General features: G+C 39.5%; 1 protein-coding gene across 2 annotated transcripts in view; it reads right to left on the reverse strand.

The window, feature by feature from the left end:
• adgrb1a (adhesion G protein-coupled receptor B1a) overlaps nt 1–27,784 on the reverse strand; it is a 169,598-nt gene that overhangs the window by 56,422 nt on the left and 85,392 nt on the right. The window contains exons 4-16 of one of the 2 annotated variants that reach the window (XM_044359261.1): nt 27,287–27,391; nt 25,110–25,277; nt 24,572–24,736; nt 23,548–23,712; nt 21,844–22,008; nt 21,623–21,724; nt 21,389–21,495; nt 20,869–21,063; nt 19,214–19,282; nt 17,213–17,321; nt 13,994–14,137; nt 4,785–4,860; nt 42–144 (exon numbers count right to left, since the gene is read on the reverse strand). In XM_044359261.1, coding sequence (XP_044215196.1) covers nt 42–144; nt 4,785–4,860; nt 13,994–14,137; nt 17,213–17,321; nt 19,214–19,282; nt 20,869–21,063; nt 21,389–21,495; nt 21,623–21,724; nt 21,844–22,008; nt 23,548–23,712; nt 24,572–24,736; nt 25,110–25,277; nt 27,287–27,391 — 1,673 coding nt within the window. Of the gene's footprint in view, nt 1–41; nt 145–4,784; nt 4,861–13,993; nt 14,138–17,212; nt 17,322–19,213; nt 19,283–20,868; nt 21,064–21,388; nt 21,496–21,622; nt 21,725–21,843; nt 22,009–23,547; nt 23,713–24,571; nt 24,737–25,109; nt 25,278–27,286; nt 27,392–27,784 lie in introns of those variants that run through there. The other variant, XM_044359259.1, reaches the window with a different exon arrangement.

Consider the following 27,784-nt stretch of genomic DNA (forward strand, 5'->3'; position numbering starts at 1 on the left):
ACACAAACTCACTTGGAGACAAGAGTTTATTTGTTACTCACATTGTACAGGTGAGAGAACTCAACTACAACCGGAGCAGAGAGGGAAGCAGGGGAGGGCTTGATAGCCACTGACAAAACCTTGGAATTAAGCACTGTGCTGTTTCTACAGAGAGACAGAAAAAACATTGGTGTCACAAAAGTTAACAAAGACAAGAGTCATGCTAGCTGCTCTGTCAGGCTGTACTTACATGTAGGCACAGTGGCGCTTTGAGCTAAATGCTAAAGTCATCATGACAACAAAAACAATAATGAAGCTGATGTTCAGTAGTTGTAATGTTTACCATGTGGACCATAGTTTTGCATGTTAATTTTAGCTAATTAAAACTAAGTAAGGTACAACTGAGGCTGATGTTAATGTCACTATTTCATAAACAAAATACTTTTATTGGATAAATAAAAAGTTTGACCTGATGATTGCGCTGTGAAAATTCTGGGGACCACCAAAGTCACGAATGTCATGAACATAAATATCTAAATTTCTAATCAATCTAGCAGATGTGTCACTGGCTAAGTTAAAACTCTGACACACTGGAAGGATTCATCCTCTGGGGATCTTGAATGTCTGCACCAAGTTTCATTGCGATTCATCCAATACTTATTGAGGCATTTCACTCTAAACGTTAACCCAGGGGATCAATAACAAAATTAGGATACATCATGTAAGAACCATAACTGTCTGTCCAAAATGTTGAGCCAACCCACTTAGTAGTTGTTGTAAGTGAAAACTTGCTGGTGGCACACTAAAATGATTAGGATTCATCCTCTGGGCACCGTGAATATCTGTACCATATTTCATGGCAATCTATCTAATAGTTGTTGAAATATTTCAGTAAAAAAAACAAACATATCAATCTTATGGTGGCACTAAAGGAAAAGTTAAAGGATCACCAAAGTAGTTAGGATTCATCTGGGGACCATAAATGTCAAATTCTCCTCACAATCTATCCGATTACAAACAGTGACATCTATAGAAGATCTTATAAAAGGCAACATGTCTAAACAGTAAGATTTGTACATTGTACATAGATTTGCACATTGCTGACAATGCTTTTAGTTTAGTGAAGGTTTGACAACTGTCACAAAATGCTAAAACATTTCATCAGAGCCACTGTCAATATGACAGTTTGTGTCATTGTGGCATCAAAATCACATGAACCAAAGTTGTTCAATCACCAAATAATATGGAGCAGATTATGGCCTCAGATGTTTCTGATGATCTTACCAGAGTCTGTGTGTTCTGCTTCAAAGCAAACACATAATCCTAACAACTAAGTAAATCCTTAAAGGTCCACGGGTTTTTCCCACATCTGAGTCACTCCACATTGTTTTTCAATAGCTTATCTTATAACAATTTTTGGGGCATTTTATTTTACATTCTCCCTGCCTGCTTAGTATGCATTGCAATTTCTGCTTTTCATAGGTACTATCAATCATGTGGAATGAGACAATCAGGAAAAAGTGAATTGCTACTGGAAGTACTGCGCTAAAAGCTTCCACTCGGCCAAACATGTTCAACAGCCCATGCTCCGCTTTCTGGTTCCTCACATCATCACTGTATCCTCCATGCACAATCGCCCTCTCACTACTCCAAAACACAATCAGTCAACTTAAACTTTTGTGTCATCTAGTCTCTTGCCTCAAACTCATCTCATTTTCCTTGAGGGGGGAATCAAATGCAGAAAAGGAGAGGAGACAAGGATGAAAAGAAAAAGAAGAGCAGAGAGGAGCTGAGGAAGATGGAGAGCGGCAGTGATCCAAAGATTCAGAACAAACATGTGGGAGGACTGAAGAGAGCCGGGGTCTGCTTCATTCTCCTGTTTCCGTATGCTACAGTCTCAGTTCATTATGTGCTTTCACCACATTATCATAATGGTGAGCTCCTTACCACGGCAACCACAGCCATAGATAACTGGGTGTTACTGTATGCATACTGTATGCACACACACACACACACACACATATATATACTGTACGTATATATATATATATATATAATTACATACAGCTACTCTTACACTGCTGTGTTAAAATGTATGTTAATCATGATACGAGCAGCAATAGCAACTTCTTCCAAGAAATCCCTTTACTCATGGAGATAACAGACATACATGGGGCCACCCACTGCTAGTGTGCTGCTGTTTCTGCATCAAATCCTTGTTTTCATTCAACTGGGAACATTCACTGCAGGCCTGATGTAAAATGCCCTGACTGTACCGTGACCATCCATAACACCCAGAACGGAATACAGCCTGAAATTTGGTTTTACTACATTTCGATGTGTAGCTGCTTAATAAAGAACATTTTGAACCAATGTATAACCATTATTGGAGCGTAAAATATTTTCAGTTTTAAAAGCAAATATAGTTAAACCTAGTTGCCTGAATGTCTGATCACCAAAGTCGTGCTCACTAGATAAGTTGGAGTAATTTCATAGCTATACTCATTCATACTTTCCTGGTTTAATAATGCTATCTTTCAATTTGTCTCACAGTCCACAACATTTTATTTTAACCCCCCTATTAAGCATTTGTAAACAGTATGTAAAGAATTATTAAATGGTATGCAACACAGAACACACTATAGTGTAGTTGTAAACAGATGTAATGATATTTTGTGTTTATCATGTGTGAACAACTACACCTCCTTATGGTGCATTCATAACTGTTGATGTTCTGTTCTGTTTCTTGTCAGGTCTTTTTGAGAGTCCTTCTTGTTCCTACAGTTGGATGTTTGAGCTTCACTGTGCAGAATGATGTATGTGCAGAGTTTGATATCACATTCATCTGTTTCTCTGTGCTCATTGAAAATCTGATTTTAAAGGGTGGGTCCTATGAGCATGATTTGTAACATCACAACTAGTTTTAAACCCAATCGTTTTCCAGTTTTCAACTTACGCAAGCATGATGATGAAGCCTCCAGTGCAAATACACTGAGGGGTGAATTCACAAAGAATGGATTTCAGCTGCCGATAGCACCATGAATTGCGCATCACTTGCAACCACTATTTGCCCCGTCTCAAAAGATATTGCACTAATGATATTACAGTGCAAACACACCCATAAAGTTTTGCAGCTGAGTGCAGTTTGCCCTTGTTTTGCATCTGATTGCAATTATCCATGTGGAAAAGTATAAATGTTGCCTTTGCACCAAGAACACAGCAGACAATGGCAGAGAGAAAGAGAAAAATTCAATTTTCAGGCCACCAGCTACAAGTCCTGACCGACCAGGTGCTGACGCATTCCTTAAAACTTAATGCAAGGAATTTAAATGTGACAGAGAGAAACTGTATTTGGGTTTTAATACCCCAGTCTGTCAGTGTTGTTGTTTTTTCCAAACACACCTTCAGACTGCAAAAGAAGATGGCATGATTTGAGGAGGAGGACAAAGGAAAAATAGTAACATTTAATACCTCACAAGCCTCTCAAATGGGCGGCGCCATGATCACTGGAAAGCCTGCGTGTGACAACCCTTATAAAAGTGCTTCAGTTACCACGAACTCTCTGAAGACACCAATAATTTTACTCTGACTGCATGTGGCTATTAGGCTATTAGGTCTTTGTGAATTGGACTGTTTTTGCAATGAGGCTCATTTGCATAGAAAGGGGCCAATTTTATCTAATTTAAATACATGCAAATAGCAAAGGAGCACAGAGAAGCTATTTGCTTGGTGATGCAGTTTGTGGTGTATTTCACCCTTTGCAGGTGCTTTGTGAATTACATGGTTTCTTTTTGTGTTATTTGTGCAGGTTTAGTGGCTGCAAAAGCTGCATAATCCTTTAGTGAATTCACACCTCAGAATGGACTTTACAGTGAAGTGGGAGTTAAACTTCTGAAATGAAATATATTTGCATATTTATAGATTCTGGATGTTAAGGAGGGAGAAGGAATAGATGCCATTTCAAGGATTTTAATGTGGTATTTAGACTTCACAATATCAGACACACAGTATTGTTTCAAGCACAGTGTTTCTACATGTCTTAATACATGTCGGGAGGGGATCTTTAAGACAATCCTCCTCTTATATATTGCACATTTCTAAAGTCAGCAGACTCATGAGGGACATTTTCTTTTGTCCCTGTAGTTTATTTCTCTGAAGGCATACTGTGCTGCATTACCCATGATGCAATTAGGCTTTCCCTATGCCTTCCATGTCTATATGTCGTCTTTCTGTTCTGAGCTTTTAAAAAATCTTTCTCCAGTTCAAGTTTTAATTGTAAGTTTTAATACTGTCGTTGTCATATTTGTACTGCAGATATTATAGTGTCACTTTACTCTCTTTACTTTATTCCCCCAATTTGGCATTTAAAAGCAATATATAGACATGTAATAAATGGTTTATTCATTATTCATTACAACTCAGCCAACTGCACCCATTGAAAGCAACATAAAAAAGTTTATTATTAATTTATTTTGTTAAAAGCTGTAACTTTACAGTTCACCCAGTACATCCTATTGTACTACTAAGGGTCACATATCCAAAATAAAATCCAAATCAAATTAATTCTGTTCCATCTTAGTACTCCATGTGGCCTGGTGCTCTGAACTAAACTATAAAATACATTTAGATATATTCTTGTAAACTCATTTCTCTCACAGTTCCCTGGGGATTTATCAAGTTCCCTCTTGAATACACCTGTGCAAATTCCCCTGATCCTGAGTTTTATTACCAGAGGAAAGCCTGGGTAACAATTAAAGAAGCCACCAATCTTTCAGTTTCATTTAGAAAAAAATCTGAAGTCTTACCTCTGCAGATTCAGAATGCTGCCCAGGTTTCTGTACAGAACGATGCCTGTCACAAACGTTGAGGAGTCGTCTGAATCTGAGGAAGACACAGAAATACACATACACACACACAGAGCAGAGAGGTCAAAGTCATATAAGACAGGACTGTTTTGAGGAGAGAATCCAGAGAGACTGAATGGTTCAGTCCTTATTAGTACAGTGGCCTGCTGTAGAGGAGCATGGCAGGTCTGCCATGCTGCCTCCACTCCTCTAGCACCCAAGAGCTCTTTACACTGGAGCTGGCCTACATGACTAGTCAGCTATAAACGCTGTCTCTTACACTGCTTTACCGTCACACATTTTTACACACACACACATGCACGCACAACTGCACACTCACAAATACATTCAGGCACGCGCTGACATTAACACTGACAGATATCAAAAGTTAAAAGCAAAGCTAACTTGCTGCTTTGAACACATTACAGACACACACACTAGCCATTAGCACATACACACAGTATTGTCCTTGTTGATCTTTTTATCTGATATGACACAGTTAATTTCCTTCGTAGTAGATAGTGGCAGCATAGCCTGACACTGTCCTCACCCTGGAAGACAACAATGACTAAATTTAACTTCAGCAGTGGAGGAGTAAAGAAACTGGCTTGGCTGAAAAGTCTCTGAGCTAAGTTTTCATCAAACTATGGTCCAACTTCTTTAAGGATGTACAGTGTTCCTGAAAAAATGGGGTTTTTTTGTTTGTTTTTTTTCCCCATTTCAACAACTACTTCTTCTGATTTATTTCTTTATGAAACCCTGAAACTATAGCAGACCAATTGAGGACTCATGATCTAATGTGCGTTTAGGTTGAGTTACTTCTAGGTTGAAAATCACTGTTGTGTGCAGTAGTACGACTGCTTACAGTAATAAAAGTATAATCCAAATGATTTCAGTCCTGGTTGATTTGATGATAGCTGGAGGTAATAGCAAGTTTGTTTTAATAACACAGGTCAGGTGTTGAGTTCCATTCAAAATGACTTTTCTATCAACTCAGACCAGTATCATAGGAATTACCTCCATATTGGACAACCATAATGAACCATTTTGCCAATTTTCGGTGCGAATTCAGGAATTAGTGAGCACTTTGTGTAGCAAGGCAGACAGTAAGGTTGTGGAGGTCAGCATGATGGATGTGTGTAATATTTATCTACCCTGAGGTCAGCTAACACTGATGCTGCCATGGTAACCTGAGTGACACCTGACTGCATGCACCATTGACCAGTCAGGAATCCATCCTGTGAAATAGTGATCATCCAATCACAAAAGACTTAAAGTACTTACAGTTGGACATGTATTGGATTGATATTGATCTGTGCATGTCTACATATGGCTGTGGCTCTCTGTGGATGAGCTCCCAATGCTGTAGTTAAGGGACAACAGAGTCGTGCCATCATGGGAAGAAATTTGTCAAAACTTGACTGCTGGACTACATGAATTCACAGACAGGCCCGGGGCGAGGAGAAGCCTTCTCTTTCCGGCTGCAGTGTCAAAGGCGAAAAAAACACAACTCCATCTGCCGGGCCATCTGAAGACATCCAGCTCTTCTGCTTCACCACACTACATGGCAGCCTGAGAGCACACAGCAGTGTGCCAGGCAGCAGGCAGAGGCTGTAGCTCCCAGGCAACAGCTGAGCTCCCATGGGCATCAGGGGGGAACCGAGCAAGACATGTGCATGTATGTGTGTGTGTGTGTGTGTATGGGGGATGAAGTATTATGTGTCCTACTCATCCACTCTTTGGCTGGCCCATGCAATATGCTCAGCCAGACTGTCTGTGCCCAACAAGAGGTAGCCTGGAGGGACTTTAACCAGTTCTGTGTCTGTATGCTGGAACTGAAACAGCCAAGTGACTGCCCTAATACATTTGTTTGTATGATGAATGTGCTGATTATTTGTTTGCATATGCTGGAGTGTGACTTTGCACATGCATGTAGTGAAACATGAGCCTCAGTATTCACATGGCTTCACATATGAAAGGACCAATCAAAGCTAGATTTCATGACACAGGCTTGACGCTGCTAAGTCTGTTTCCTGCTTCTACACCCACTGCTCTATCCACTTCACCTTTGTTTGCATGCATGCTTTGCCATACTGGGGGATGTTCTCAACCAGTTTGTGGGGAGAGGAAAAGGACTAGAAAGACCTTTAACAGCGAGTGTGCACTTATGCTTGCCTAATATACTCCATTACCTCTTAACAGAAGCCCCCGCATGCCAGGAATGGAGTAAACATCATACAAATTTAACTTCTGTCCTGCTACTTTGTCAGATATTATTGTGATCATGCACACGGACATTTGCTGTAAGTTGCTTCCACTGCCATTTAATAGAGTCTTTAAACAACAACAACAGGAGGTTGAGGTGAAGTTAAAACTAAAAATGAGAATAAAATAAACAGCATGCATGACAAGTCAAATGAATTTAGGGGCAAAGTGATATTTTCCTAAGGCATAGAAATGTGATAAGAGATGTGATTTACTTGCAGGGAGACAGCACATGAAACAACATGTATATAAGGAAGGTGTCTGTTGGTGTCCATGGTGACTGCTGGTTCCTGCTTATTGTGGGCGATGCCAAGTGTGTCTCACAGTTTACCTGTTATCGTCTTTACAGTGAGAGCCCTCCACTGCTGTGAGTGTGACTTCATGTGGAGAGACACTGTAGTGGAAGACAAGTGATGAGGTAGCAATCTGGGAGAGAGCCTTGAGGACCTGATTAGCGTGACCATTATATTCCTAAAGAATTATGTCACAGTGGTATGAGCAGGGTATGGCTTTTAAGCAGTTGAACACAAAAATGTTAGCTAAAAGCTAAGTTTAGGCATGTAGGCTATGTGTAGCTTATAGGGGAATTTTTGAAAGAACAACACACCCTTGCTTAATTCAATTCACTAGAGTTTGCAGCAACAGCCTTAACTGGTCTGGTATGACCACTAGCTTATGGTGGCTAATGTCAGCAAACTTAACCCTAACATAGGCTACTGTTCATATTCTGACCCTTCACAGTACGGAGCGGGTCATTTTTTACCTGGCTCAAGTACCCCTTTATAATTTGTACCTGTACCAAATTTTGAACAACCAAATCAATGAAATAGGGGCTCAGGTATTTTTTATAGTCCTATGAAAGCTGCCCTCCACTATAGGGAGGTCTATGTTGGGCAACCACTCTGTTGGTTTCTTGGGAATTTATGGATTTGATTTGTTACTTTGTGCAGGCTTGTTTGCAGGTGCAGATGCTGCGACAGTGTCAAGGCACCTCATGACCTTGTGTCCCTATTGTATGTACACCATGTATGATGATGCCTATTCACAGTTTTACTCTTTCAATGTTTCACCTCAAAGGTCTGCAGGGGCCCATGTAGGTGGAAACCCAAATGTACTGTAGCAATGTGGTGGAACATGGGCAGTTCTCATGGCAGTGTCAAGGTCCCGCTTGAACTCTGTCCCCATTGTCCTGATGACCCTATGGTTTCACTGTTTTGAAAAACCTCTTTAAATAAATATAAGTAAAATTTGACTCGGATCACCCTCTATGTGCAAAAATGTATACCAGCCGTACAAAAATAAATAATTTAGAAATATTTCAATTTTTGTAAATTCTGCTTTAGGAAAAGTCATAAAATTTCATGTCATGAGTGTTTTTATTACTTTCAAACTTCAAAATGGGTCAATTTTGACCCAAAAAGTGTTTAAGGGGTAAATGGATATTATTATTGGTTGTGAGACTTGTGAGACAAATTTCAGTTTGCTATCTTACAACTCTCATCTACTTGCAGCACTGCTGTGAAAGGACACAAACAGTTGTAATTTTGCTTGGGGTGGCTTGAACTAATGTGAGAAAATGTTTCAACTTGAGCTAACAGTTTGCGCTTATCCTGAGGCTAAAACAGTGAGAATGAAGAGCTGAAGTTCCTGATGAGTTCTGATGAGATCAGTCTGATCACATACAGTACACAGACATATTGCACACACATCGGCCGGTGTGTATGTTGCTAGCAAATCGCAGCTAATGTCTGTACAGTTGGGACAAATCTACATGGACTCTAAAAACACTCCAGCAAATTTGACGGCTGGAGTCTGGCTACCAAATTTGTGTGAATAATGTGAAGCAAAAACACTGTACATCTTTACACTTAGCTCTAGCACATCACAGGTAATGTAAAATAAGAAAAACCACTAAGTCTGGAGATCTAATGATGATGTATTTAAAGTAACTAACTCACTTGACTTTTCTGAACAAAAACAAAGCAAATTTATCAGCAGACTCTTGAAACTTGCAAGCTTGCTTTAGTTGTTTCCTCCACCACAGTGAATATCCTTCAAGCCACCATATTTGAAAATGATCAGAAAATTTAAAATATACATGACTTGTAAAGAGCTAAAACTTGAAAACATAGGGTTTGAGTATTTAGTAAATCAAACTGCATGTTCCCTGATATGTCTCATAGCATAAGCAGCAAAATTAAATTTAGAAAATGATTCACACATTTGGTTGTACCAGATTAATTCATCTTCTTTCTTTCAGTTATTTAATAATTAAGGTGATTGCTGTTCTGTTGCATGTTTGCACGTTGCAAAGGGGAGGCTAATCAAATTCTGCCTGTAGGCCCAAAACACTGTTTGGTTGCAACATCATCATTTCATGTTCAGAAAACACATTTCTCTCTGTTCTTTTGTAGCCTACAGAGCATGCCTTTTGTATTTTTCATCTCAAGAAAAAAGGCTCATTTCAAGAGACGTGAGAGGGGACCAATCAATCAGTGTAAACAAGGCATCAGGGCAATTTTAATCCGTGTAAGCAAGTCCAAGCTGTAAACATAAGGAGGGCTGGCTGCTAGTGTGACATTGCCACTGTGGAGACACATCTCCCAGCTGGGGAGGAAATTGTCTCTAATTGCTCCTGATTGGCTCCTGTTGACTCTTGATTAGGAGTGACGGCCTCATTAGCATGCTAGCCGTACAGGACAGTCTTTTAACGGTCGAAAAGCACAAATAACTTTACTGCTACTAAAAAACAGTGTACCTAGCACCTGCCTGCAGACAAGAGTCAAGCTGAGCTGGTGGTCTTCCCAATAATGTTCACAACTCATGACGCACAAACCTCCCCACTCCTCAAACAGAATATTCATATAAAACCCCTGATTATATCCAATGACAATGGCTTTATATATTCACTGCCAATGGCTATTGATCACTGATTACTACAATATTGATGCATGGTGTCTATAGTATGTTTAAAGTTAACTAGAGTTTAGTTTAGTTTTAGTTTTATTTCTGTCATGCCAAACATTTGGCCCATCCCACTTGGGATTACAAGACGCCACTTTTTTTTACAAATAATACATCTTCCAGTATTGCATACACAAAGTATATGGAAAAAGGAAAAAAAGAAAGATAAAAAAAAATAAAAAACAAAAATTCCAGATGAACTGTTCACATAAAGAACTGTTATGTACTCTATCTCTGGATCGTCTTTTTTCCTCTTCTCCCAAGCTTTCTCCAGATAACTGACTAATTTATATGTTTCATATGTGAACAGCTACCGCAGTCTTAGTGCATTATCCATATTTACAAAATCAATATTTATTTTTATCTTACTAAACAAAACATTGCACAGTTCACAATAAGGACAGTAGAAAACAAAATGGATCTCATTTTCTGTATCATCTAGACAGCACATTGGACAAATCTGCTTTTCTTCTTTTAGATTAACATGTCATCCAGTTTCAACAGTCAGAGGTAAAATACCAGATCTCAGCTGGACACACAAAGATTTTTGCTTTTTAGACAAATTATACACAACATAATTCTCCATACTATATTCAGTTTTTATCATTGTAAAAATATGCAGTTTTGGTTTAGTCCATATATCATCAGCCCACTGCCCTTTGTTCTGAGCAAAGCAAACACAGATTCTCTAAACGAACAAAATGTTGAGCTTTTCATTTAAAAAAAAAAAAAACTCAACAAACCCAGAGTTGCAGAACAATGAGCACACGTCTTTAGACCACGAACCAATAATTTGTTTATCTCAGATAAATATTTGTCTTGTCAACCTACTTTCTTCCATATCAAGTAACTGATTACATAAATGAGCTATATATCTTCCAACAAGCCTCACATGATTCCCATCCCATGTCCCCACTATAGCCAGCATATTTGTGCATACCCAGAAAATACCTTATAGCGCTGATTCACACAGGTTCTCTATGTTTGTTTACAGAATCATCCAAAGTGGCTCTGGGGGGCATCTCATCCACTTATTTTAAATAGTCATCAAAAGAACCTGTCCTGTTGAAATCTCCACAGACAAAAAATGCCTCAACTCCTGAACATAAATAAATTTGACTTAAAAGATGATTAAAGAAAAACAAGGCATCCTTTCCCCATACAGCAGGATGATTACTTTATCATCAAACAGATGCATCTAATTCAGCAAAATTATGTCTGGTTTCAAAGTATGCAGAATTACAGATCTTAACTTTCAGTTTCCTACTGTCAACCCATTAACATTGCGGTGTGCTAGAGTAATAGACTCCTGACCATGATGAAAGGCCAGAGAAATAGTTCATCTTCTGTAATCTGAAGCACAGCGCCAATGATCCTCATCTCATTTCACAATGTGCCCATTCCCTGTTACAACAAATCCCCGAAAGGATCTCATTTAAGACAGTTCAAATCCAATAGCATCTCCACATGTGATTTTGCTGAGCGAGTGTACACCTTGTTGTATCGATCGTCATCTTTTAGTTTCTTCTTCCTTCTCAATAATGCAACTTTATCCCAGACTGAAGCCAGCTAGATCCTGACCGGGCCCAGTCCATGACCTCTTGGCTTCAGCCTCTCCACTGCAACCAGGCTGTGTATGGGGTCGCAACGCAGCCCCTCCAACAATAGCCTGGACCCTGTCTTCTCCACCTGTTCCCCTTCCTTGAAAGGCAAACCAAAAACCATTCTGGATTGAAGTCTGTTGTAGCTGTTTTCCTGATGTTTTGTTCCATCCGCTCAATACGAGCCGTCAATATTCCAGTTTCAACATCCAAACTGTTCTGCATCTCCTTGTTTTTTTCTCAATTTCCATTGTAGTTGACAGTTGTTGATTCTCTTGCAAGTTTCATCATTGAATCACAGAAACTATCAAATTTACTGTTAAAGTAAAGCATCTTCTTCAGGTTATCATTCATTCCAGTGATGCGCTCGTTTAATTTTCTTAATTCTTGAGTGATGACCTGATTCTCATTTGATTCCACATTTTTGTCAGCATTGCTTCACAAAGTCTTCCCAATTTTCTCAGTCATTGTTGCGTTGTAGTTGCATATTCTTCCACACATGAATCGAATATAACTCTAATAGTTGAATATTCTAAAAAGCCAACAATAACTGTTGGTATGACACAGGACAAGAACCCTGGTCTCCAGCATAGAAGTTGAAGATGTTATACAACCATTGAATAAGACCGTCCTGCACATGAGTAATGTGCATAAAGTAATGTCAGTTCAACCAAATCACAAAAATGCATATTCTGCCACCTTTCATGGTATCTAGCTATGCCAACAGTTGGTAGTGGTTGATCGTGGTTTTATTTACTGAGATTTAATGCTGCCAGTCCAATACAATGGAAGTGAATAGAATTTTGATTGTGGTGCTCAAAGCAGTGAACAAAATTATAATTTAAGAAACTCAACTGCTGTGTAGGCAGATCGTTGCAGTGTCAGCTGTAATGCAAGGGTCACACTGTACTGTCATGGTGAAGATGGAAGTGAACCTGAAGGTGAAGCTCTAAATTTATCAGTCTGTTCCAATCCTCACCTACAATTATGAGTTTTAGAGTGCCAATAATAGGCTGGGATGGATGAATAGATAAAGTGCAATGTGTTTTCATAGGGACCTTCTATTTGGTACAAAGTGTCCCAGTGTATACTGTCCACACTCTCCAAAAGTTGCTGGTAAGTTTTTTGAAATGACAACTTAATCTGAGTTACAAAGGTTACACTAAAAGGAGGTTGTTTTTTTAGAAGGTGTACTGACCTTTTGAATAAGGGACATGGTTTTTGCAGCACACATGCACAGACATATACTCTCTACAGACATTGTTTCTGGCCTGTAAATCTGTAAGAATATCCTGTATACAAACTGAAAATGTACTTATTTGTTTCCCTTGCATCTGTTATCTTCAAAGTTATATCCATATTCTGTCTTTCTTTCAGAATTCTCTATAGTTATTTTACACACCCTTTATTCATAGTGTTATATGTAAAAACATTTTTCAACGATAATCAAACAATACATTTGAGAAGAGTTATGTTTAATATATTGTCATCAGCAGAGATTACTGGCTTTGTTTCAGAACACAAGGTAAGAAGGTTAAATTGTAAGGCTGCAAGCTTCAGCTAATGATTATTTTCAATCAATGATACTCAGAAATGTAATTGATAAATTACAGATGCCTCTCAGACATCACCAGAGACCAATGTGATTTGTCTGATCAAAACATCAAAGGTTCAATTTACAATAACATGAACTGGAAGAAAGCTGGTTCTTGTATCCTAAGGTTTTCCCTGCTTTAATACCAGCGTTTTATAATTCCCTTTGTCTGTAAGCAACAAATGAGTATGTAAATGTTCCTTTTTGCAATTCAGTGCCATCAAATTGTTAAGTCAGATGAGCTTTGTATTATATTTTATGGAACTTACTCTGGCCTTGTGATGTAAAATGATTTTGTTATTCTCCTGCATGTTTTATCAACATTAAATACAACCATCTCTGCGTGCGTTCGTCTGAGCAGAATGCTTTGCTTTGCAGATTAATGGCAGTAAATACTGTTTTATAAATCAACTGCTGTTCTCTATTGCTGCTTTTTGTCTTGAAGGCCCCCTCCTCTCCCCTCCCCACCACACACACACACACACACACACACACACACACATTCTTGAACTCTTGTCCGAAAAAGAAGGCAGACGGCCCCGCTGTAATCAGTATTTGGATTCTTTCTCTCATCTATAGAACTCATCTATAAATTATCCAAGAGATTCATTATTTTGTCAAAGATGGCATTAAATTGATACAAACAAAACAAAAAAACAGTTGTCAGTCTTCCCTGTTATGTGTTGGTGGGTTGGGGTTGGAGATGCAGATTTATGTGTGTTTGTAAGGTGTGTTGCAGCTCTCACCTGGCTTGCCAGTGGACAGGATGTTCTTGGGGATGGTGACTCTGTCCTCGGAGCTGCGTGCCCAGTCCACCATGCCCCTCCAGCCCTTCATAGGGAAGCTGATATCTGCATGACCCACCACTGGACGCTTGTGGATGCTTAAAACTGTAACAGAGAAACATTAACCACTGAAACTGTTAATATTTACTTCATTTTATATGGTAGCAATTTATTTAATTAACGTTGTCATTCTGGTTCTCCATATTAAAACTTTACTACTGCTACTTTGTAGATACAGCAGCTAATGCATATTTATTTGTCCTGGAAAAGGCATCCTTCCTCTGTTGCTCCCCCTGAGGTTTTGCCTCTATTTTTCCCTTTTAAAGGCCCTAAAAATTTATTTTCTCAATTGGCTTCCTGCCATGATTGATGGGGCCTTACTGGAACATAATATTTTCTGCTAAGGTTAGAATAGATTTGGTTATTTCGTGTGTGAGATTTCTGTATTTGTGTTTTTTTCTATGCTCTTGTCACTGGTTTGAAGTGGGAGGAGCACATTTTGAGAATATTAGCACAAAACTGAAATAATGAAGGTTGTAAGGCTAGATTTTGACATAAAGACCCTCTTCTAAGAGAGCCAGACCTACTTTAAAGCTGTCTGTCTACAGTAAGTGGGCTAACATGTGTAATACACTATTTCATGTAAATGAAACAGTTCACTGAGTGAACTCAAATTACTGTGTTAAAGAACATGACAGAAAAGATATTGTTTTATTGACGTAATCTCCCTTCTAAAGAGAATGATAAAACAACACATTTAAATAAAGAAATCACTAAACCAACAAAACAAAAAGACAAAACCCAGAACAAATAAATAAAAATAACCCACATCCTATACAAGCTGACTGCTTTGATGAGCTGGAGGAGGAAACTCTGAGCTAACTATATGTTGGCAGATGATGTCTTTGTCTATGTTTGAGGTGTGGGAGGGCAGAGGAGGTCAGCCGCCCCAGGGGAAGACTGCTGCTGGTGTGGGCAGCTATTTGGCTCCAGACAGCGAGGTGGCAACGCTTTAAACAGGACCTCTCATCACCTCAATTCCCACATACTCTCCCTGACTCAACTCAAACTCTGCCTCGTTTTTATCTGGAGATCATTGAGAGCAGGAGAGCCTCTGTGATGACTACAGTGTGTTATTTTTCCCCTATTTCAGAAAATATAGAGTGCTTACAGTCACTGGGCGATGGAAGGAGGCAGCAGGTGGTTGTAAATGTGGATTCTGGATCCCATGAGACACATCTAAAGACCTGCCGCCCTGGGGAGAGCTAATATTTACTGTGGTTTGTTCACTTGATGTAGATACCAGGGAATTAAAATAGAATGCCACGGAAAAAAAAACAGTCCTCACTGCCTCAGGACAATCAGATTTAATTAGGTGACACTGTGAGAGACATTGGGCAAACCCGACCCCCCCAAAAGCAAAAGAGCTAATATTAGCTGAACCATGCATGGGGGGCCCAACCTTCCTGACCCTCTACAGGCATCATATCTGGCTTGTAAATCTGTAGGAATATCCTGTACACAAACTAAAAATAGACTCCCTTGACTCCAAGCCAACCTTAATTTTACAGGTCTCTGGTCTGTATAAATGTAAGTATGATTTGTTTGTACCTAAGAGCAATGTGTGCTGCAGTTTTTGTCAGCCCATTATTGACTTAAATCCTAATGACAACCATAACTACAAAATAGCATAAATGGGTCTAATTTACTTGATAAACTTCACTATAGGGCCAAACCGCCACCTTCTTTACTGAGGGATCCAATGATGTTTGTTGCTATGGATACCATGCAATACTTACAGCTTACAATATACCTCAATAATGTAAAGGCTTCACTGTATTATTATTAAGAGAGAAATTGCACAATATAGATGCAGAGATGCCAAACCAATGCATAGACAAATGCAGTGTGGAAGGTATGTGCTAAACTAACTAAAGTTGGGGCTGTCAAACACACCCGGTGCAAATCGTTTTTGAATTGGATCCCATTTTTATTCACTGTAGGTTCATATGAGGACCTAGATGTCTTTTGTGAAAGAATTAATATTTTATTTCTGAAGACGTGTCATTATGAATGAATTAGAGCCTGATCAACACTGAAGTTTTAAGGCAGAAAAAATGGTAACAATATATGCATAAGCATTTTTCATTAAAAAAGTCATTAAAGACCAAATTAGGGATCCTTCTGACTAAGATATGCACTGAGCAAGACATTTTACAGTTAATTAAAGCAACACATTTTAGTAAAATTCACTGGAGATTAGATACTTAAATACACAGATACAGCAAAGATTGATAGAAAATAAGGAAACAGTATAAACAAAAAAAATATAATTATCTATACTGGCCTACAATACATTTTACACAAGAAGATAAGTAGTACTATTCAGAAACTTTATTAAGACTGAGAAAATAACCCAGATGACATCATCAGGTGTGTCTCAGCTTGAACTTGAAGCCTTCTTACAAACTGGGGTTGTGGGGTTGGAAAGCATTTAAAAGGCAGGGATGGTCTAACAGAAGACACTATCATGATAGTGTAATAAGTGTGAGATCCAGTGTTTTTGGAACTTGACTCAAACTACAATCTCAAGTCATGATATCTCTGCCACTTCAATTTTGACCATTCTTTGGTTGATCTGTCTCTCATCAGTCCCCCAGCTTTATAGAAGCGTAATACTGAATCTCTGGAGTAGCCATTTAAATGAAATAGTGTGAGGTGTGTGCAATACTGTATTAACATTAAATGAATATTTGAGATTAGTGTGTCACTAATGATTACTTAATCTGGAAGTACATTGATCCGTCATTTTTTGCTTTTTTCTCTGTCTATATGATGAAAGCTAAAGAATAGCTTAAAAGATAATGATCTAGTGGACATACTATCTAACGGTGACACCTTTGACATTTCTTGCATTTTTGCAATTTCCTGTTACTTATCAGCCAACATAAAAGCTTTAATTGACTGATAATATAGATGAATCTTGGTTGTGGACACGTGAAACATTGCTTGCTGTATGAATTGTCTGTCTAACTATCAGGCCACCCTCCCCTACCCTCCCTTTTATGTTTTGTAGTTGCATTGTATCAGTCAAGATCAGAGAAATAAAAGCAGTGATGAGTGTTGGTTTTGACAAGCAATGATAGCTGTGGATATCTCCAGGGTGGCGGTAAGGCTGACCTAGGTTATCGGTGACTTCATACATGTCTTGAAAGTCTTTCATCCTCAGACCAATGACGTCCACAAAGTCCTCAACCAGACGGAACAGTTCTTTGATGTTTGGCCCCAGCTGAGAAAATAAAGACACGTGAAAGTAGCATGAAAAAAAGGATTATGGATTTTAGGTGAATATTTGGAACTGCTGTTGAAACACTTGATACACAAAAGGACTTATAGCTATATAGCTTATAGCTATATATACTGTATATAGCTGTATTGCTGGAAAACATTGTCACAATATCCCTTATTGGTTCAGTGCTATTATTTTTCATAATCCACTCAGCTATGACCAACATTTACATTTTGTGCATCATGGTCTTCCTCTTCACTTCTGCTGACAACCGTTTATGCAATGCACTGTATGGATTTGTTTCTTCATCTTTTTTTTTTCAAATTGGCATTTGAGGAATGAGCAAAACATATAATATGCTATGGACATTAGTAATGTAAAAACTGTAACCCTCAACCATGAAAGGACTTTGTGAAATAGGGTAAAGGTTAGAGAGTTACATTTAGAATTATGTTGAGCAAATTAAAAATACCATTTTCAAAGTATGCTACAGTGTTGATTTTTGAATGTGTTTTTCTACCATCCAGGCTGCCAATGCTTTCTATCTATTTACATACAGTATAAAAATCTATTTGCAGAGAGCTAAAAGTTGCTTATGATAGTTAAACCATCACAGCATCATGTCCTTTACTTTCCTAATCATTTTTGTAATATTTTATTATCATTATTATTACCACACACTGAAAATATAACTTTGTCAACATTGATCTGTATTTGCTTGATTTGGTGTCATTATAAGCTTAGTCAAATTTGTGCCCTCATCAGACACAATCAAATAGGCCCATGGCAGAAATGTGCTGTGGGCTTTTTTTGATTGCCTTCCTACTACTCTATGTGCATGTATATGTATTAAGCATAATTTTATTTAGTAAAATGCACCATGTAAGCACAATACAAATTTAAAAAATAAAGGCCAAAAACTAGATTTTAACCCAGGGCTCATCTTCATTTCAGTTTATAATGTGCTTTAGTGGTGCATACAGTACTGACAAACAACTGTGAAATTAATTAAATTACCAAAAACTAATTGCCACATGGTTAACATGTAGTTTTTGGCCCCACTGTGGCTCTGGGTCTGGTTGATAATCCATCTTTGGCCCTGATAAAGGTCTACAGACTGAAAGCTTGACTTTTTGATTAAATGCCTTCCTTTAACTTAACAATGTTAAAAGCAGGCATGGTGCCCCTTGTGATGAATTCCTTGTAACCCAACTTTCAAGTCACTGCAAGTATTGATTTTACCATAGAGAAATAGAGGGACACCTCTGGCTGCTTGGAGGCTGGGACATACACATACAGAAATATAAAATATTACAGCCACATTGGAAACAGTGATGTAAAAGATGTGTTTATATTAAATCACTGATTTTGGTCATGGATAAATAAGAAAACTATTCCTACAAATTGTATATAATGTAAATTGGCATGAGCTAAGTTTCCACAGTTGAAGGTAGAATAAGAATAATAGTGGTGTAGCCAACTTCTACCACCAGCCACTTCTTGTGCACAAAGCATGTTATTTTCATTTTAAGACAGCATTAGACTTATTCAGGTGCCTTCATGGTGATGGATGGACAACTGGACAGCTGGATGGAAGTGACGGTAGTGATGCACAAGTGGATGCATTCAGCAGCTGGATGAGTGGGTGTTTGCTTTGACTCAATTACTCATTAGCTATAGCTATTTCTGTTCCTTCAGCATCTCTTCTCTCCCTCTACCTCTGTCAGTCTGAAAATATACAGGTGGGCTGTTTGTCCACCTGTGTCTTTGTAACTCATCAATTATACACCACCAGGGTTTTAATTATTACTGTAAACCGAGTTCTACAAAAGGTGCAATTACAGATGAGGTGACAACGGGAATCCTGTTTTAGAAAAAAGGGTGATACTAACCAGTTGCGCTTCCTCCCATCTTTCTCTGTTCTCTTCCATCAACAGATTGCTGACGGACTGCACAAAGTTCTGCGGAACAAAGAGAAAAAAAGATTTCAAAAGCTATCAGATTATTACCTTTCCATAAGGTATTTACAGGCTAAGGTATTGTAATGTATTTTAAATTTTTCTTATTGTCTTCAAATCACCAAAGCACCGAATACATTTAGTCCTCAGCTGAAAATAGTCTACTTAATAAATAGTGAGTGAACTAAATAGAGTAACTTTTGCTAAAAACTACAGTTCCCAGCTGTTTTAGGAAGTGATATGGAGTGGCACTTCACCAATCTTACACATGAAGATCAGTTTACTTGTCCTGAGGAATACTACTCGACCAGTAAAAAGAGTTCTATCTTGCCTACAGTAACTCTGAAGGCAGCTTCCTAATGTCTGAGAAAATAACCCCCTGATGATGTTCTAGTGATGTCATCAGGCTTATCTCAGTTTGGATCTTGAGACTACATTTATAACGGAAAACCTGTGTTAATCTGTGCTAACTGGGGGCATGGAGTTTGACAGATGTAAGTGTTAACCAGGCAGGGAGGGTCTAAGGAAAGATGGATTTCTACTATGGAGTTGTATTATGGCATGCATTAAGTGTAGGATCTAGCATTTTTTGGGGCTTAAACTCTATGGCAAGTCCCCTAACTTTAAAAATACCACTACTGTCACAGAGTAGGGAAGTTGGAAAGTATTTAGACGACGTAGAACATTTTTGGTACTGTTGTCATGGGATTTCCTGACACTATGGGTTCAATCACATAAACATTTAAAATGGCAAGATTCTGCAGGGAAATCAGTCAATTCCAATGGATATGCTGTAATCAGTGGATTTGCTCATGAGATGGAACAAAATCTGATCAATATCCCTGTCAAGTTCAACTTCAGTGAATTTTGACAAGCAAATTTGCACTGTTGACCTATAGTAAAACATCTTGACAGTGCTGGCCTTTGAGGGAACAGAGAGCCTAAAAAGGAAGAAGGGTTTATTATCTTATTAGCTATGTTGCACCACTCAGCTTAACCAGAGTATACAAATATCACAGTAGAGTTGAGGAATGTGATAGTGTGTTAGTGGTTAGCTCGCTAGCTACAGTAGTTTACCATCCAGCCCTGAGAGTATGTAGTCTCTGTGTCATCAAGCTTCTAATACCACATATTTCACAAAAAATCGGTTTCTGGTGTGACCAGGGGCCTCATTTATAACTGTTGCGTTCATACATAAGAGGGTGTACACCACTTTCTAAACAAACTTTGGGATTCATAAAAAGCCATTCTTAAAATGAATAAACAAACACCTGTTTGATTGATAAGACTTTCTGTGTTCTGTCCCTATGCCACCTTTTGATGTGAATCGTACGCAGTTTTATAAATGAGGCCCACGGCCTTAATGCCATCCTTGTCCTTTAATCTGGTTTTTGTCCACATAAGATTAGATCAATTTTGAAATTTCAGTATTTTGTACTTTCATGATTTACTTCCTCATTTTTACCAAATCTTGCTATAAAATGTCAAGTTTTTCTTCACACAAAATGTAATACTGCTAGGGCGGAAAACACCCTCAAACAGAAGTACAAGCAACATAACAATACTGGTAAAAACATATATCAATTCACCCTCATGTCTGCACTGCTGGGGCTGTAGTACGCCCTTCTGAAGATCTCTGTCATGTTCTTCAGTACGTCAACAATGGCCAGCAAATCACCACTGTAGCTGGTCCCATCACTGGATGTCACCCTCAGCTTAGTCATCACCTCTGAAACTCCATCTCCCACAAGGCCACGCTGTGCTTTAGACAAATGTTCCCGAGTCTGACAGAGAGAGGGGAATCTGTTAATTTTCACAGTTAGTGATTAATACCACAACATTTCTGTTTATGGTAACAGCTTAGACAACAATCAGATTTTTCAGATGACCTATGTTTGTAACAGTTTGGCCCCAAGTCTTTTATTTACCCAGCTTAATGTTGCAGGGCTTTGTGAGGACATTGGCAATATAACACAGCCAGCAGGCTTTGACACAATATCTTGTAGAATAATATGAAAATCTATTGAAATTCCGCACCTTTGTGCCCTGACATAGAATTTGAAAAGCCACAATCAGTTTCTGTATATTTCTGTACTTCTCGCTTCTCACCAAAGTTTGTATGCTGCGATAGTCATTGGAAATGCATTTCATATAGGTGGGATTCTCCCAGTAGGCGATGCCCTCCTCGTCAAGGGTGCAGCGGCGCAGAATAAGCCCTGTGTGGGGACACATGCAACAAGGGTCCTTTATAATCAAAGTTTATAATCCAACTCCTAAGAATACCAGTGGGTATTTGAGTGTTATGGATAGCAGGGTGTAAATGTACATATGGCAGGAGCTCACCCATAGCATTTGGAGGACAGCGTACTGCTGCTGTATCCCCAGCTGGAGTTATCTTCCATACCACGTTAGAGAAGTTGTCCTCCCCACATATTTCATGAGGCTCTGTTCACAAAGGAGTGTTAATAAGCATCAAGCTGTTACAGTAGGGGTCAAAAGTAGCACAGGTTTCTGTTTCTGATGTAAAACTGCTGATAAAGCAACTTGTGCTCCCATTCACTGACCTGGACATCTCTTTTCACTACATCGCCGGACCTCCTCTTGTTCTCCAGGGCAAGGCTGCCCTCCAAAAAAGGGCCCATAACAAATTCTGTTTCTCTGCTGGCCCCCCCCTCCACAGGTCTTAGAACAGCCAGACCATAAAGACCACGGCTGCCACTTGCCATCCACTGAAAGGATGCATGCAACATGAGACACACATACCAGTCATAGTGTTTTTATATATTTTAATCCATTTCTTCCAAATTATGTATCACTGCAGATGAAGCGCCACTGGTTCACTCATTGATAGTCAGTAAAATATAAGTAATGTAATGTATATGTGATTTGTAGTAAATTTGGAATCTTGGTGAAAAACAGCTGCACAAACATACCATTGACTGATTACAGAATACGGAGGCATAAACTGGACGGAGGGTTGGAACACAAGATTGACTTGTCTATTTACCAAAAATATCAATGGGGTCTTCTATAATTGAGCATTGAAGAATGGTGTTTCTTTTCAAATTCCAGTAAGCTGCAAGGCCTTGAACATTTTAAAAACTAGTGCTGCTGATATGATATCTGAGTTTCGATAATTACACCAATACCTAACTGAGAAATACATGATGTTTTTCTACAAAACCCCTTTTTCATTTCACACTTTAATAGAAGCCAAGTTTTCAAATGTGAAATGTTATTTAATCAAAAGCAGGCATACAAGAACTTTGTCTGAATAAACTAGACTAAGATTTGAAAGATTTTAATTCATATCAGAGACTATCTGGTCAGAGAATAACTAAAAAAGGCTTTGACTCTAACCAAACATTTGATTCCAACTTTCTGTACTTTACAGTTGTCAATCTTGGTGTTATCAACAGATTTTGGTCAGTACCAGAAGGGTATTGAGGTTCAATATTGAGGTGGTCTGGATGAATACTCTTTTCTGACTGGCCAGCAAGTGTGTGTTAAAACCATTATTGCACACATAGTTCGACTCAAGTTTAATCACCATTCTAAATTCATCTGCTACCCAACCTGTATCCATAGCAACATTAAAGATCACAGCTGTCAAAGCTTACTCATTATGAAGTTTTGAAGAATGAGACGCAGCAGAAGAAAAAGAAATGGAGAAGAAAAGAAAGCAAAAAACGGCACAAGGAACTGACACCTGAAGAGCTTAAAATGATAGAGGAAGAGAAGGATGAGATTAACACAAAAAGGCAACAAAATGGGTAGTTAACAGACAGAGAGACTTTCTCTACCAAAAACAAAGGAACACTGATTTGGAGACATATTCTGCGATTCTGCTTAATGACACCTTACATGAATTCCCACAATGATGAGCTCTTGCTTCATAACCATTTCTGAGTGCAAAACATTTGCCAAAAATTTGCGAATGCTTTTATTTCATATTGTTGGCAAATGACGGTGGTATAAGTGGACTATGGTGGTTCATGCTTTAAACCATTTAACGCACACCTACTCATTGATTATCCCTTACATAACACACAATACAAACAGAGTGGACCAGCTGCAATAAAGTGGTCCAATAAGTTACAATAAAATACACTGAAAAAGGAAAAGATTTAGGTTAATTTATATACTATTCAGTACCCTGTTTACATAGTAGTTCTTGGTCCTTCCTGTAAATCTGTAAACTAACAAACAATATATTTTCGGTACAAGGTAAATCTTTTAATCAGAGTGTGACCCTGTCTCTCCCATACCTGGGCACTCCCCAAGGAAGCAGTCAACAGTCTCCAGCCACTCTCCTCTGCACTCGGAGCCTCCATACGAGGGGCCATTGCACTCCCTGGTTCGCTGCATGGTCCCATTAGAGCAAGAGGCTGAGCAGGAGCTCCAGCTGGACCACTCATTCCACACTCCATCCACTGAGGACACCAAGGCCACCAACAGTCAAACAAAAACAGCACACAAAAAGGTATGTTTGTTATTTGCTATATTATGGGTTTATGGTGCTCTCTGCGGAATATTTCTGCATGGACATATCAAATTGTTTTATATTCTTTATGTGTAATCCTGAGCAGGAAATTAATACCTGTTTTTTTTTGTTTTTTTTTTTAACAAATACAGTACCTATCAAAAGTTTGGACACCCATTCCTTTTAATGAGAAAGTGTGTCAAAACTTTTGACGGGTACTATACATGTCTATTACAAAAAAAAAAAAGCCTGCTATAATAGAGGGATGAGATATGATGAATCATACAAATGAGGATAACATACATTTTCAGCCAATCTCTCGTCAAAGGTAGGTGTTATTCACATGGTTGTACACATGAAAATGTATCTAACCATTCACACAACTACTTCTGCCAGTCACATTTTTAGTTATTCTACATTGGGTATCTGCAGACATCTTCAAATACAGTCTTGTACATCCTGTGCAGCCTCGCAGCCTCACAGATGTGGTGATTTTTGGCTTAGAGAATGAAAAAAGAGGGCATGAGTGAGAAGTTGAATCCTGCCTACTAATGCAACTATTAACAATTGCTGCATATGTGGGTGTGATTGTCAAATTGTAGGTTTTGGAAAAAATCCCAAAACCACCGTCAGAAAGGAGCCTGTTTGACAAACCAACAAGTACTGTGAAGCATGCTGATGCCTTTCAAAATTGCTTTTACTGCATATGCAATGAGCAATCGCTTTCTGCATTGTCCTGTGGAAGCATTTGGGTAGAGACATTAGATTGGTTGTATGAGTCTTTGTACGAGTATTGGTGTATTTCTCACCTGGACAGACAGCTATGTTGCAGAATTTGGTCTGTTTCTCTGGGCCCTCGCAGGGATCTCCCCCAAACTGAGGGGGGGTGCAGGTTCGTGTTCTGGACCTGTAACCTCGGCCACAGGTTGATGAACACAAACTCCATGGTGACCATTCATCCCAAGCGCCGTGCACTGCAATCAGAGCAGCTATGGTATGATTTATAGACAAACACATGTTCCCTTAACACACCAAAACAACACAAGAGAAGTTGCCTGACACTTTCTGTGGTAATATCACTTTCTGAGTTGAGCAGTCTCCCTGTCTGTCTGCGTGTAGGGGAGCCGAAGAAACACTGTGGAATCTCCCATACTATAGTGAGAATCATTCTAAACTGCAGGCAGGGCCCTTTCTGTAAGGCAAGGGTAGAAATCATCCTTGGGGCCACAGATTTGCTAAGTGCTTGAGGAGGGGAGTCAGGTGGGTTTTGTATGGGTGAGGCAGGGTCCAGGAGAGGGCTGGGTGAGCGCAGGGAGGTGGCTGGAGAGGGTGGGATGGGGGGCTTACCTGGACAAACAGCAGAGTTGTTGCAAGGTCTCTGCTCTCGCAGTGGCCCACTACACTGGGTGCTGTAGGAGGAGGACACACAGAAACGAGTGCGACTCTGCCAGCCCTCCCCACACGTGGCAGAACACACACTCCACGCTGACCACTCCTCACCTGAAGCTGAGTCTACTGAGGAGGAAGGAATGGGTAAAGGATGGGAGGATAGGGGAGAAAGAGGAGGAAGAGGAAAGGAGAGGGCCATAACTAATTAGCATGCAGGATGTAGCCTCTGTGGCCAAAAGAGGAGGGGTTGTGGTGTGATAAGGGGTGGATTCTAGCTGTGTCACACTTCAGGGGCCACCTCCTTCAAAGTCCTGATATGCCCTAACAGGTGGATGCGGTTATCTCATTCCAAGGGGTCCTCCAAATATGGTTGAGAAACATGACCTTCTTTTGTGGACATAACTAATGTATCCTTAATGGCCCTCAGTAATCCAAACACCTTTTCCAGGAAGTCCCTTGAAAAGACAATGACAACAAATTCCAAGGACACCTAAGTCTTCTGTAGATTGTTTTATTTGAGGAGGAGGCGCAGGTCCAACCTTTTAACGCTTGGTCCAACTTCAAATGCTGCACCTTTCAAAGAAGGAGGCCTCTGAAATGAACCCCAGCTTCTGTTCTGCTAGTCCTTCTTCATCTGTAGGGCTCTGATGTCATATCCTTTGCATTGACTTCAAGGTGAAGTGAATGCCACTGGCTTAGGATATGTCAGTCACATTTTCAATGGCCATGACTGCCCATACAACGGGTCAGTTGACCGGTAAGGAATAATTGGGCAATCACAGCTGGGGTAGCAGGGAGAGGAGAACTAAACAGGATGTGGGGAATTAATTAGCCAATTAAAGAGATACTCCACCCAAAATCTGTGTTTGTCGTATCAAACATTCAAACTCTGCAGGCACTGTAATCAGCTTAGATTTTAGATAGAAGTTACAATGGATTCCGATAGTGACATGTTTTCCTGGTATCTAAAATATCTAACCATCAAAAGTAGCCACTCCTGTAACACAATCCACTTCTAATCTGCTAACAGATAATCACAGACTGTTCACAAACACCTTTTTAAAGTAATAGTTCAACATTTTAGGAAACACTCTGATTTGCTTTCTTTACAAGAGTTAGTTAACAAGAGCTTCACCACTCTTCTGTCTGTGAGTTAAGTATGAGCTGGAGTTGGAACCGGGAGGTGATTAGCTAGCTTGTTAGGAAAAGTTACATTACAACAGCCAGGTGCAGTGACTTCCTGGAGCTGTCATAGTGAGGTTGCCATGTTTGTTACTATGTTTGTTATCTTTGTGCCTAGAGACCTCTACTAAAAATAGGGGTCAGCCCTATGTTCCTTCAGCCCTATGTTCCGTCAGCATCAGAGCATAACACCCATAATGCCCTGTTTGGGGTTCCCAGAAGGGTGGGTTGGGCTAGGGTTTGAGGGTTAGGGTTAGGGTTAAGGTTAAGCTCAGACAGACAGACAAACGAACAAACAAACAAACAAACGGACAAGCAAACAAACAAACAAACAGACAGACAGACAGGGGCGAAAACACCTCATGGTGGAGGTACTGATCTGAGGGTACATAGGGCTGAGGGAACACAGAAACACTCCTGCCAGAGATGCTGAACAAGAATCTGTTTTGGTAATTGTATTTTTTAATAGAATCAGGTTAGCTGTTCCCCTTTGCTCCTAGTCATGCTAAGCTAGGCTAAACAAATCCTTATTCTTGCTCCATATTTACCACACAGACATGAGAGTTGTATTTCTGGGAAAGAAAGCAAATAAGTGTATCTCGTAAATTGTTGAACTACACGAACTTTAAACCCAGAGGGGTGAGCATTTACGACTTCAGATTTTGGGTGGAGTATCACTTTAACAGAGAGGGGGTACTCCATTTGATATTGTGTTTTACAGACAGGGCACAGTGTCCTGTTATGACCTCACATAAAATACAATTTCACTATGTTCAGTCAGGGTCCATGTTGGAATTAGTCCATTGCGGAAGAGGCACTACTTTGGGAGATTTTGATAGATGTGTGTATTAAAAGTTGTGTTTGTCATTTTGTAAGTGTTGTACAAGTGTGGTGGTTACCCAAGCTGCCACAGTGACTGATGCATGGGATCCCTCTGCGTCCCGTTGTCTTACCTGTCTGAGGGCTCTGTTGTCCACTGCGGGGCTTGTCTACGTCATCACGCTTGCGGCTGTCCACCGAGCGAAGCGATTGGCTGCGAGAGAGATGTCGACCTTTGCCTAAAGGGGGGTGAGGCAAGGCCGGGGGGAGGAGGGGGCGGGGGTTAGCAACCAGAGCTCCTTCATTGATTGGTTATATTTGGGACACAACCGTGACGTTATTGGTCACCCAGAACAGCATCAGCCAAACTTGGGACTTTTGATGTGCTGTCGGTGTTAATGTGCTGTAAATGCGTGCTGTGCTCATTTTGTGTTTTCACCTGTTGTATAATGATGTTTACGTGAATCTTCAAATGCCCCTGATGGTATTACTAATTGAAACAAAAAAAACCATATAAACACATCTACATTACCGACAATCTGCTGTTTACTATTTGTCAGACAGAAATTCTGTATAAATTAAGAAAGCTTTATGCAGTTAAACAATCCTGTGAAAGCACTAATGCTTCTTGG

This window comes from Thunnus albacares, chromosome 8 (genome assembly GCF_914725855.1).
Source record: "Thunnus albacares chromosome 8, fThuAlb1.1, whole genome shotgun sequence".
NCBI classification, from domain to species: Eukaryota; Metazoa; Chordata; class Actinopteri; order Scombriformes; family Scombridae; genus Thunnus; species Thunnus albacares.